This window comes from Empidonax traillii, unplaced genomic scaffold (assembly GCF_003031625.1).
Source record: "Empidonax traillii isolate 1590-97213 ecotype Southwest subspecies unplaced genomic scaffold, ASM303162v1 scaffold431:size823745, whole genome shotgun sequence".
NCBI lineage: Eukaryota > Metazoa > Chordata > Aves > Passeriformes > Tyrannidae > Empidonax > Empidonax traillii.
This window is the reverse complement of record NW_020955624.1, coordinates 693,771-707,388: the sequence shown is the minus strand read 5'-3', so window position 1 is coordinate 707,388 and position 13,618 is coordinate 693,771. Positions and strand designations below refer to the sequence as shown.

General features: G+C 38.9%; 1 protein-coding gene across 1 annotated transcript in view; it reads right to left on the bottom strand.

Moving 5' to 3' along the window:
- The window catches only part of GRID2 (glutamate ionotropic receptor delta type subunit 2), a 558,809-nt gene that overhangs the window by 100,518 nt on the left and 444,673 nt on the right, over nt 1-13,618 (bottom strand). Inside the window, exons 12-13 of the mRNA XM_027894516.1 lie at nt 11,565-11,703; nt 921-1,116 (exon numbers count right to left, since the gene is read on the bottom strand). Of these exons, the coding sequence (XP_027750317.1) occupies nt 921-1,116; nt 11,565-11,703 (335 nt within the window). The remainder of the gene's footprint in view (nt 1-920; nt 1,117-11,564; nt 11,704-13,618) is intronic.

The window sequence follows — 13,618 nt, the reverse complement described above, 5'->3', positions numbered from 1 at the left end:
ATTCTTTTTAACATACTCTTTTCTCTTGTCTGTATCCAGTGTGAAAACATCAGAAATTACAGGTTTTCCTGGCAAATGGATTTTGATGGAGACAAAAGGCAGTGTTTTTCTGGATTTTCAGAAGTCTCTAAATCAAACTTATAACAAGTAAGCACACAGTTCATAGATATTTTGTCTAATCAATCTTCCCATTTTAAAGTTCTTATGATATTTCTTTGATTTGATTTAAAAGTCTGAATAGAAAGACAAAATGGTAGGCAAAAGGTTTGTATACAGTCACTTATTAAGCCATATTCACTCTTATACTGAATCCTTTCATGGACTAGTGTTTCTATAAAAGTTGTAGCTGTCAACCAAAAACTGGGAGGGAACTATTGAATTCACAAACATGCTTACAATAATTGGCTCTTGCTCTCAAAGTCCAGCACAGAAAGTGGCTGTGAGACTGTTCTTTAAAGCCAGATCATCTTTTTCTGCCTTCCTCTCTCAAAACAAACATGATTCATAGCTACAACTGAAAGTCAAGATTTTCAGCACCCAGAGTCTACAAAGATAAGATAATCAATTACTGAAATTACTTTGAGCTTTGTACAATACATTGTCACATCCTCTGGGGTTCTAAGACCACTGATCCTATTCCCATTTTGCATCCTACTAAATGCACTCATCTCCTAGAAATACACCTATAAGTCGTTTTTACAGCAAACAGTTGAAATACTTACACTTTAAAATGCTGTTAAAAACAAGCTACACAGCTGAGAAGTCCCAGTGCTCCGTGCTGATGCAAAGGGCTTACAGAAATAGGTGCCAGGCACGATCTCTATCTGGGTGCAAATGCATCTCTTATAGTTAAAAGCAGCGACTAAACAAATGTGGGGTCACACAAAGCATCTCCAATGGGAAGCAGAACATGAGCATACCTTTTGAATGCCTGCGGTCGACTCCACGACGTTGTTCTCTGAGCCGTTACTCCTGTTAATCATCCTCCACATTTGGGAATACATGCTGTCCCTCTCAAAAGGGTTCATCCCTTTCACTCGGACGTGCTCATAGACTGCGGAGTCCAGGACGGTGCCATAAGGAATATCCGTCTGCCTCGAGAGATCCTGGAGAGACCTTAATAGTTGGTGAAGAAAAGAGACACAGGAGACTTGAAGCCACATTTTCAAGAGGAAGGAGCTGCAGGCAAGCAAAGGGCAACACATAGGAAGACAGCTGTCAAGACACCTTCTTTAGTTTTTGTGTGTGTGGTTTTTATTTTATTTTTTTTTTATTTTATTTTTCCTTTTTTCTTGAAAGGGAAAATGAGACTGAAAATTTGTTGTTGTGTTTCAAGACACAAGGAGGAATAGAAAGTGAAGGGAAGGGGTGGAAAAAGTGAAAACGGATGAAAAGAGAGGAACAGAAAGAGTGAGAGGATCCTGCCAAATGCCAAGATCCTTTTGGCGGGGGCAAAGGAGAGAAAGGGAGCATTACAGTCTCTCCAGCTGCATGCAGGAAGTTCAACAGAAGCTGGGTAATAGCCTATGTGAGTACAGTGCAAACACACACTGCTGCTGGGGAGCTAGAGTGCTGGCACTAGAACTCCCCAAATCTAGCCCAAAGCACCTGGGCTGAGTAACTATGTGCTCCTGGGTCACACCATGAAGGGCTGTTTTGTCATGGTATTCCTGCACTGAACTGTACATCCATCACATACATCACATCCTATATTATTTTCAGCAATTAGATTTCTGCTGTGGTTTCACAAACTGATTTTTCATCATAGTTCATGTTATTTAGTCTAATAAATTTGTTCTGCTTTACATGTTACCTAGTTTTACCCTTCTTTATAAACAAGAAAAATAATACCGTTTCTAAAGCATCCCAACTGCAGCCTTTTCAATCTTGATTTGGACTTTAAAAATGTATATTATAACCCTTTAAAGTCTCCTTACCTCTTGGCCTTTATTTTCCTGTCCTGTGGAATTCCTCTTCTGTACCTTTGATTCTTTAATGGCATTCATTAAAGTTTCAAAATAACTACTGCCATATGTCTCCTGCCTAACACCCATTAGAGCTTTCCCAGCACAAATTAACTGTGTATAAACTGTACAAATCTAGGGGATGACACAAAAGGACAAATCAAGGGCTTGAATACTGTCTTAAAGAAGGCAATAGCAAACTGTAAAAGTGCATTGAAGACCCAGTAAAGCAAACACAAATGTAGGAAACTCATCAAATTCCAAGTTGTGTTTCTGAAACATGTAAATATGGTGGCTAGTGAAAATGGCCCTACAGGTGGGGAAAAAAAGGAATTCTTGGGTGCTCTGGGGATGGCACTGAAGGAAACAATAACTAAATCTCAAAAGATATGTATGCCTCTGGACAAAACAGAAATCAGGAAAAGAAGAAATCAATAGAGCTCAATGGCAAGGGTTCAGAAGTTAGCTAAGTAAAAAAGAAATCCTTCGAAATTCAGACATGTGGGCTTAGAAAAACACTGAACAAGAGTTAAGTTCTAATCAGATAACATATAGCAACTGCAAGGAGGAGATAAATTTAATTTTGATAAGTAAATAACTAATGGTAATAAACCACCAAAATCTTCTCCTCTTTCTCCTACAGGATCACATTCCTCTTCAACAGGCATCCTACAAACAATCAGGACACATATGGACTCTTCAAAGATGAGATGCCAGATGTAACATGAATTTCCTGAAACCAAGTGTATTGGCCTTCTACTAGAGGACCAAGACATGCCCTTTTCTAGGAGGAAAAATATGAGACTCTAGTAGACTAAGGCATCAGGAAAATAAGTATTGTGGTTAATTCGTAATTGGAAAGTAAAAAGAAAAAATTTTCAAGTCCAGATGAACATCTATGAGTTCTGAAAGATTAAATATGAAATGGCTGAGCTGTTAGGAAAAATAGGAAATCTTGTTACAGATGTGAGTGAAAGGGAAGCAGTAAATATTTTAAAAAGTGGCAATCAGGGACATTGTGAAAGTAAACTACTTAGGTGATATTTTAGGTGATAAATTTAATAAATATACTGAAATAAGTATTGATACAATTTTAAAGATCAGTCCCGAAGCTTAGACAGCCACCAGGTAAGTTTCTCCAGGGAGAGTAATTCAATCATCTCTTAGACTTTGAAATTACTAAAAAACCCTAAGAATTTCAAAAGGGCCTTCATCTCATCAAACAATATACAGATGGTAGAAGTATGGATAGTCTTTAGAGGAGGAATTTAGAAACACTTCCTGGCAACCCTGGAAAGCATTAGAAATACTGAGTGGATGCTCTTGAGGGATTTCAAGGGTAACAAGAACAGCTTTTGCAGAACTAAAAACCTAAACAAGGAAGGTGTGAAGCTGTTGATGGGGACAGCAGATGCAGCTAAAGTTGAAGAGCTCAGTCCCTGCGTTGCCTCACTCCTCCTCAGCAAGGTTCCCCAGCAAGGTCTCTGGGAATAGAGGCAGGGTTCAAGGGGGCAGTGAACAACCAGCAGCAGGTGGTCAGGTAAATCCCAACCAGACAAGGCAGGGATTGATTGAGATCACTAGACCCACAGAAATCTATGGGACCTGGCAGGCTGCATCAAAGTGTGCTGAGAGAGCTGGCCAACATCCTTGCAGGGCCAGCTGCTTTGATTTTTGAAAGGTGAAGGAGATACCTGGTTGTTAGAGAAAGAAAATGTCCAGACTATATTCAAAAAGATATCAGGGATGATTCATGGAATTACGGCTGGTCATCCAACATCATGGAGTGAACCCTCTCAGGCCACATTTCTGAGCATATGAAGGAGAAGCAGCTGACTGGCCATGGTCTACATTGACTTACCAAATCTAAGTCATGCCTGATCAACTTGGCTGCCTTCTACAGTAAAATTGCTTTGCTTGTGGACAAGATGAGAGAAGTAGACATAGCTTACTTCAGCTTTAGCAGGACATTAAATACTGTCTCCCACAATATTCTTATATCTAAATTAGATCATTAGGTATGTCTGGGTGGGACAACAGGTGGATAAAGTCCTGACTGGATAGTCGTGTTCGCAGAGTAGCTCAACTGATGGCTGCTAACAGGTCCCACTGAGATCTAATCTGGGACATGTCTTTACCAGTAACCTGGAGGAGGTAAGCAAGGACCCTCTTGTGAAGTTTGCTGATGACTTGACACTGGGGGACCAGCCGACTGCTCAAGAAAAGGCTGCTGTCCAGATGGACCTAGAAAGGCTGGAGGAATGGTGTGTGAAATTCAGCAAGGACAAAATGCAAAGTCCTGTACCTAGGGGTGAATAACTCCCTGTAACAACCCAGGTTGGGGCACAGCTCTGCAGAAAGGTAGCAGTGGGCCTTGGTAAGAGCTTCTCTCTATTTTACTGTTAGGCAAATTGTTGTGCAGAAGTAGGTATATTACTGTTGTGTTGACTGTCTAACTGTCAAAAACATCACTGATGAAAGACACTAGATAAATAGAACATACATCCATTCTGTGTTACTGCTGCTGCTGCCAATACACTCCTCTATCTGGCAGTGCTCAGAAGTGCAATGAACTGTCATAGGATGTACACTGTAATGCCCTGTGATTGTTGTGTTATTTGTCATACTAGAAAACTATAAAAAAAGTATTTGTTGAATCTCCGATTTCTAGTGACAACATCTAGCAAAACTGCAATCATTATTTTACAAGACTATGTATAGCCATATAATTTCTAGTATACCGAGTAACAGAGAATTTTTTGGATATATTATTGCTACCTGGCAAATAATTGATATGTGTATCTGCTGCCACAAACCAGTATGGTTACAAACAGCACAAAAGAAAACCAGCTCCTCTTGTGAGGAGTTTTATATCTTGTGACTATAAAAGCAACTTTGCTGTTTTCAGAAAGGCAAACCAGCACAAGATGTCAGCTGTCAGTCTTGATGCGTACTACAGTCAGGTATGGGAAACATATTGCAAACAGGCTGAGAAGCAAGAAGGAGTGCTATCACACACAAAGGCACCACCAGCAGGGAAATAACAAGGAGAAGAACTATGTCAATGCCTTCAGGAAGGCACACTGTAGTTGCCAAATCTGGCATTAACTACAGTCTGCAGTTCCTCATGGTTAGATGTGCTATCCTAAAACATAGGATGCCTCTCAGCTGCCCTACTCTGCATCTTTTCACAGTTGCAGGTGAAGCTCCGTGCTGAGAAAATGATGGCAGGAGGACAAAAGCAGGACAACTACAAACTCTACGGATGCACTGAACACTATTGCTGGCAGTAAACCCCACATTTTGGTTCACCTGACCGTACACTGAGGAGCAAGAAAGAAGTTTCAGAACCTTTGACATGTATATGTGTATATTCTGCTGCATAAGCAAGCTGCAAAAGCAGTCAAGATCTATCACATCAATGGCTCCCTCCCCTCACACAAACATGTAAAATGAGATCATAATATATATGACCTCCTTCAGATGCTGGGTTTTTTTTATAACGTGCAACTCTGCAGACTACTGGTGTGACATTCAGAACCTAGAAGCTATTGCACAGCAAAACAAAGAGAAATGACAAACTTTGACAGAACTAACAGAATTATTAAACCATTGAGGTTCCTTTACCGAAGAAAGAACTTTTATAACTACTTTGCCTCCAGCCTGTTTTTATAGGTTACACATTCTTTGGTGTACCTCTATTCCTGGATTAAACAATTCATTCTCTTTTCAGACAAATGCATTTAGTGCATACATAAATCCTCAGCCTCACTATGTCACCCAGTCTCACCACACAGCTGCCACACTAATCTCAAAAAAGGAAAAAACATTTGTCAGTTCTCAGTTGAGTTACCTGCAAAACAAAGCATACATCTAGCATAAGTGAATTATAGTCCAACATTTTAAAACTTTTATCTCCTTGAATTTTTAATTTTGAAGCAATAAGGTGGCAGACACTGATCTCTTCTCTGTGGTGACCAGTGATAGGACCCAAGAGAATGGCCTGAAGCTGTGTCAGGGGAGGTTTAGGCTGGACACTAGGAAAAGGTTCTTCACCCAGAGGGTGGTTGGGTGCGTGAAACAGGCTCCCCATGGAATTGGTCACAGCACCACAACTGACAGAGTTCAATGAGTGTTTGATCGATACTCTCGGGCACACAGTGTGACTCTTAAAGATGGTCCTGTGAAGAGCTAAGGGTTGGACTTGATGATCCTTGTGGGTTCCTTCCAGCTCAGCATATTCTGTGATTCTGTGAATGATGAAAATTGCTTAAAAATATCAAAAAAGGAGATATACTTGAAAAAATGGTTATAAAATAAGATACCTGTAAGTGATTTTGTATAAGGACTAATTCTACTTTGAGGGAAGCGACCATGCGGTCAGGTCATAGTTCAGCTTTTTTCTGGCTATCAGTCATGCAGCACTGTGGGGAAAAATGTTATGTGTGGTCTTTATGGCATGGTTTTTTATCATTGCAACTACGGGGATAATACCAATATTATCCCAATATCAATGTTATCCCAAATTATCTAGGCTAATAGGACTATTCTGAGGATGATTTGAGTCATTTGAGGATGAATTATGAAGAGATACATGTATTTTCCAGCATTTGTTGATCTTGTTTAGTATTCTGCACCTTCATTAGGCAGCAGTTTTCAGGTCACTTTCATTTTATGGCTTAGAAAAAAGTAATTACTTTGTAATTAAAAAAATTATCTCTGCTTCCAGCTAGAACATAGTAGGATTTGGATATGCTTCTTTCTCCAAAGCATCCTCTCTTCTATAAATTCAAATCCTAGGCTCAGAATTTGTAATGTGTTCACATATGTCAGCCGAAAGCCTTAAAAAAATACACAAAAAATGTTGAAAAGCGAAAGGTCAGCTCCATAAAGAAATAACACAATTTCTTTTTAGATGATTAAACACCACTGAGGTCAGATACTTGGGCATCAACATATCTTTGTAGGTCTGGGTTATAGATCAGTTTAGGCCAGCTGTGTTAGACTTCACTGTTGCACAGAGCTGTCTCTAAGAAGTAGTCACTAAATTTTAGGCAAAAAATGACTGATGTCATGGCTTACACTGAAGTCTTTATTTATGAATAATTCAGGTAAAGTTTTCCAGTTCTTTTCTTGTTTGCTGGTTTTGTTGGTTGGTTGGGTTTTTTTCCTAAGACAGTAAAGATTAATTCACAGGTAGACTTAAGCTTAGGGAACAGGGCACACTGAGCCAAGAGATTTCACTGTTGGCATGGACAGCTGTGGCAGAAAGTAGTAATACTGCTTGCTAACCAGTTTGAAGTCCTGGGTGAACCATGCTAAAGGAAAGATTAAGGAATATTCTGTTTTTCAGCATCAGGAAATATCTAATTTCTGAGTTCTTGTGTAACCCCTTTGCAGAAATCTCGTAGTCAGTTGCACTGAGCTGTTTAAAGCCTTGGGGACATCTTAGCTTCAAGTGAATCATGGTTTAGAAAAATGTTGTGAAAAGAATGTCTGGGCAAGAAAGACATGCTTTACCTCTATGCCTCCACTATTTGGAGACAGAGGTCTCACCTATCAAATAAGACATGCTACTTGTAACATGGAGAGCATAATGTCAACTTCTCTTCCCCATAACACGTACAACCTGAAGTCTAAAGCATCCACACTTTTGGGGGTAGATTAAACTCGAAACCACCTAACACTGGCCTTTAGTTTGACAAATCCTTTGACATCTCTGTCCACAGCACTCCTCCAACCTTCCTGAAAAATTGCAGTGCCCATGAGAAGGTGGTGACACTCTCCTCTAACCCAGAAAAAAAAAAAAAAACAGTGCAATAGTTTGAGTAAAATCAATCTCTGCCCATGGACTCTAATTCTGTCCTAAAGGAATCACAAAACACAATAATGTCAATACTGGCTCACTGATTAAATTCACAGCATCAGCACCTACGAGAAATAGCTCACGACCTCCAAATTTATTTGCCATTTACCAAGGAAAGCCACTCTTAATTACTATTAATTAATGTCACATTTGAGACAGTGATCTTAAGATTTAAGGAGCACAGAAATTATGCTTTGCTTTGCTGCCACAATGTTTTGGCATTTGAAATGCTGACTGTCTTGATTTAAATGTCATTTGCAATGTGGGTCAATTGTGAACAAAAGATGCATCCAGATACTACTTTATAACTTGAGTGCCTCTACTCTTGATATTGTGTATTGGCAGAAAATGAAAAGCTGAGCTCCCAAAGGTATTAAAAGTAGCTGTTAGTCTGGAAAAGGAGATTAATGTCCACTCTTTCCCTTCTAGTTCCTCTAAATCAATTTAAAAACTGTAACAATTTGATTCAAATTGAACACTGAAGCAGGGCACGAGTGCCATCAAGTGAGGTTATACAGCAAAGATCTACTTCAAGACTCTCTAGGGAAAGGGAACATTTAACTAGTCCTCCCTACTGCACTGACTAACAAAATTTTGCATGCTTTGCTTCTCAAAATAGAGTCCTGGATACCATGAGGAACTGACCAGGAAGAAAGACCCAGCCTTCATACTGGCTTAGAAAGGGAAGCTGAAAAAGCTGTGAACACAAACTGCCTTCATATTCAAAAGTTGAAATGCAATAACTACCAAAAATTTTCACAGAAATGGAATATGCTGGGACTGCTTGAATCCTCCTATCTTCTCTAAAAGATATCACAGGGACCATCCCTTCAACAACACACTGTAATATCTGATGCTAGCTGGAAATCTGAAATGAAAACCTATTAACTACTTGTTATATTTGTGCAAACCTACTGATTTCAATTTCTTTCATTTTTCTGACTTCTCTGAAGCTGGCTGGATACCACTATAACCAGAATCTGGATTACTTTCTCTAAATGCTCATACTCATCTCCATTCTGGCCTTCAAGGCTCCCCAAGGTACAATTTGAACTGCTAAAAAAAAAAAAAAAAAAAAAAGGAGCATCAGCTTTTTTCTTTATTGCTTATTCATACTTTGCAGTAATTCAGCATGGTAAACAAACAGCCTCTCTCTTATGTGCTGGTTTAAGTTCCAATGTTGGCAATTTTGTAAACTAAAGTTTTACACTCCCACCGTAGTTAGGATAACTTCATTCCCTAATGGATACTTAACACATCTAATTACTCTATTTTTGAGCTGAAAGTGCTGTTGAAAAATGTTTCCATTCTTTCATTTCAGGAGCTCTCCAGCTGCAACATTTTCTACTGAATAAAACATTTTCAGTGACTTTGCCCATAAATAATACAGCACAAAGACCAGTGTAGTCCCAACTGTACATAACAACCTCAGATTTCCACTGTGGGTTTTCTAATGACATCATAATAAACTGCAAGAAAGAGCTGAAGATGTATTAAATTATAGTTTGGGTATATTTTATTCTGTTTTTTAGACATGATAAGAAAACACAGACATTTTTCACAGTAATTTGAACATTTTTCTGGACTACTTCAAAACTAGAAGGGGCATGATTTCAAAGCAGGATACAGAGGCATATTTCATTCTTGTAAGGACAAACTGAATGACTGAATATCTGAATATATCACTATTATTTATTTTGCATGTAAAAATTCTCATTTTTTTCTTCACAGTCCTTACTCAAATTTAAAGCTTTTTAAACTTAAAAAAAACCAACAAAACCCCCAAAAAACCAACTTCCCTCAAAACCTCTCACTCATTGTTGACAAACATTGACACAGAATGCCATTTGGTTCCCCTATAAATTTTGAAGGGATTGTAATTGAAACTACAGAGTCAAACAGTTGGGTTGTGTCAAAGTCCCCTGCAATATTCCATGATCTCAAAGTCTGTTATTCAGAACACAAAAGAAAATTATAACTTGTTTTAACTCTTCATTAATTTGCTGATGTGATTTTAGTCTCATTTGTATGTCTCTGAGTATTTAGCCCTCTAACAGAGGAAAGTGTTGGGGTTGTTGTCCCAGAAAGGAAGGACAACGAAACAGCCATAGCAAATTTCTAATTGGGAATGAATAAGGACTGATAAAGCCTGGGCAATTTGGGCCAAGGGACACCCAATAAGCAGTGAGAAAGGGTTCATGGAGTGCAAGAGGATGCTCCTAATGGTGAGCATAACCAGGATGCTCCTAATGGGGAGATAATCAGGCACTGAAAGTTAGGGACTGCTTCTGCTCTTGGGTCTAAAGTTCATCTTCCAAATGCAAACGAAACTTGTGTGCTGTTACAGATATTCACTTGCCGTGAAGGCCTGGATTGGTTTTAGTATGTAGCAAATCCTCACCTAGAGGAAAAGTGCCTTGGTGCGAGCATGGCGACTGCCTGACCTGCAGTGCTGCTTGATCCTAACCTATGAATTCACAGGAGGCCAAGGTTCCCTCTACACAGTCTACAACAGTGGCTCACTGTCTCAAGGGGAATTTCAGAGAGGTTTGGAAAGCAGCTGAACTAGAGGCAGAAAGACCTTGGGGTTGATACACAGAAGTCAGGGACTTGGATCAACGACTGAGAAAAGTAAATTTTCCCTAAGGCCATCATTGAGCCTTACTTGAAGGTCAGGTTCTTACTTTTCTGGAGGATGAAATACAGCAGAATGTGCCTCTCTTTACATTTTTGCAAAGAAGGATATATGGGAAAGGCTAACTCTGTCACTCCAACATACTTTCACCGAGTTGTTGCCTCAAGATTAAAAACCTGTTATGAAAAAATGGCCAGCTGCCCCTTGGAGTGCTTGGCTAGCTAATGCTTCTCTGTATTTTCTAGTCTCTGCTTTGAGCCAAGAGTGAGCATTTGAAGGTGGAGGAGGTCACTGGCACATTGGGAGTGAGGATAATACAGCATGCAGCTTGCTGAAGGAGAGGACACTGGAGTACAAAAGGTCAGAGAGAGGGTAGGAGACCTAGAAAGGTTGCTGTGGTATGGAGAGATGGCCTGCAAAAAAAAAGGACTGGAAGGTATGACAGAAAGAGAGTTCACTATAAAAGGCACAGGAAAAGAAAAGGACACTCATGTTAGGGATGCATCAAGCAAAAGAACCAGTAGATAGAAAAAGAAAAATGTGATCTGCTTGTGTGGTGAGAACCTGGGAGCAGAAGGAGCAAAGCTGACTAATGAGTGAGTTTTTTTTTGTTACTGCTAACACATCTTTGCCTCAGCAAGAACAAGTGAATTCACCTTTGAGTTCTCCATAGATTGAAGAAGCATTGGGTGCTTCCTGACCAAAGTGTCAGAACACAAGCAGTGCGGGATACACCCGAATGCAAAGCATATCTGGTAAATACAGCAACAATTTATACTTTCCCATTTCAAGTACTGATACACTGGTTATCTCAAACTCAAAACTTCTTCAACTGCTTCTTTCAAAATATGTATTTGTGCATATATACATATGTATGTGTGCCACAGGGAAACGTATCTGCTAGAGGCCAAAAATTCTGATCCTAAAAACAAAGTGTCTCCAGGGAGACTGACAGTCTATGGTATATTGTTATTTTTCCAGCTTCTCAGGATGATAAAAATGTATTCCTTTTATCACATTTAAATAGAACATTCATACCCCTCTACATGTATATTTATGTTCGCCCTCCTTTCCCTTGAATCGTTCTTTATCAACTTACTGGATGGAGTTCTCAATGCGTGTGATGGTGAGGAAAGCTGCTAGGTTTGCCGTGTAGGAGGAGATGACAATCAAAGCAAAAAGCCACCAAGCTCCCATCATCAGTCGGGTTGCCAGGGTTGTGTATGGAACCTCTCCTCCTGTGGGGAAGAAGGAAAAGCAAGAGTTTTCATTTGACAGAAGGAATCCCAGATCCTCATTGTTCATACATTGCTCAGGAGAACTAGACCCCAGGGTCAACAGGGTAAAGCAGTTTACTAAAGCCTGGGGCAGGACTTGGAGACCCACTTTCTATCCAACAAAAGGACTAAAGGAAGCCCACACTGTCAGTCATCATTTCTGTATTTAATCTCTTTTGCTATTCTGCCTTTAATTGCAATTCATCTGCCAGTCCTTCCCAGTAATGGAAACAGACTTCAAGATCTCAGAACAAAACCAGCGAAAGTAAATTCCTACAATGGTCTTTCCTTAGAGATCTTATCTACAAACCTTAATTAAGTTTTTCTTTCATTCTGGGGAACATAAAGTTAAAAAACCTTATCGAAACACAATTACTTTTCACAGTTCTGTAGGCAGGCAGATGCTCGTGAGAACCATATGTATGTGAACAACTTGCTTGCAAATGAACTTGGACATGCAGGAAAAAAAAAATCCCATGCATTGAAGAATACAACAAAAATTGTTTTGTATTCCCACAGTTGCTTTCCCTTAAAATCAAACTGCCATGTAAACAAAACATTAGCAGCAATTAAGCCTACCAGGATGAGCTGCACACCACGGCTTGTGTGACCAGAGCCCAGTTAGGCAAGCCATGAAAAGCAGCATTTTTTATTCAAATAATTGCCCCCAAAAACACTAGTTTGGAGTATTTGCCAGAGCTCTTTCAGTTAAAAACGTATGAATCACAGATTTTTAGATAAAGGAAAATTATTTTTTTAAAAAATTATTTTAAAAATTACGCACGCAGCATGAGTTTTGTCACAGCTACAAGTAATTAGGGGAGACAGTGAATGCAACAAACACCCACAGTCAACTGCTCAAGATGTTCACCCTTTTCCTCTCCCTCAACACTCAGCAATTTGAAAAGTTGACATTATTTTTGAGGTAGCTTTCTCAGATGCAAAATGATGGTACAATACCTAGAGTTTGCAAAAGCAGCTTGTTACTGATTCAATCCTCTGTAAGCAGATTTTTTTTTTTTTACTTATATAATAACTCCTTCATGTTTCCCCAGCAAGTAGGTTTAAAGGGAATACAAATTACTATTATTCCCACTCCAGGAACAAATGATTTTCAATTATGTATAGAAAATAGATATTTAATAAATGTTATATATAAAGGATCATCTTACTGTTTTGTCAGTTTGTCTTACCCACACAAAGCACTGGGAACTCTGCATCACCATTCAAATTTGAAGCTTACGTGGAGTTGCACTATACGTGAAATAATAACTGACTCCACTCATTTATACTTTTGGTATATAAACATTGAAATCCTTTGCCTTTTCAGAATTCCAGCATTGAAAGACAAAATCTATGTTAGACCTGCACAGTTGGAAGTTAATTTTCTTTTATTTCCAAGACCACATGTAATTGTGTGAAATAAGAATCTACTGATCTGATTGGGAGATATTATTTCAGTATAAGGATTATTGAAGATGAACACTAACTTCCACATCTGAAGATTTGGTTTTCACTGCTGCATAAATTTTAAATGATTTTTAATAGAGTGTTTCTACTTTACAACAGTTTTTGCAATGCCTTTGGAATACATAATTTAAAAGTGATTTCTTTAAAAAAATAGAAAGAGCAGACAGTTATATTAATTTATCAGAATAGGCTGTTTGTCGTCTTAACTTTCAGGTGCCAATCCCTGCAGATAATCTTTACATTGAATTGAAATGGGTAATGTGATTGAGAAGAAACTAATAATCTCCCGGACATCCTTGCATTTTCATTTTTCAGCTTAATGAGTAAGGCCCTAAGTTCTCATATTTTTAAATTGAAATTTAATGTCAGAAAAGAGAGAACCATTGAAACTGAGATACCTGCCTTC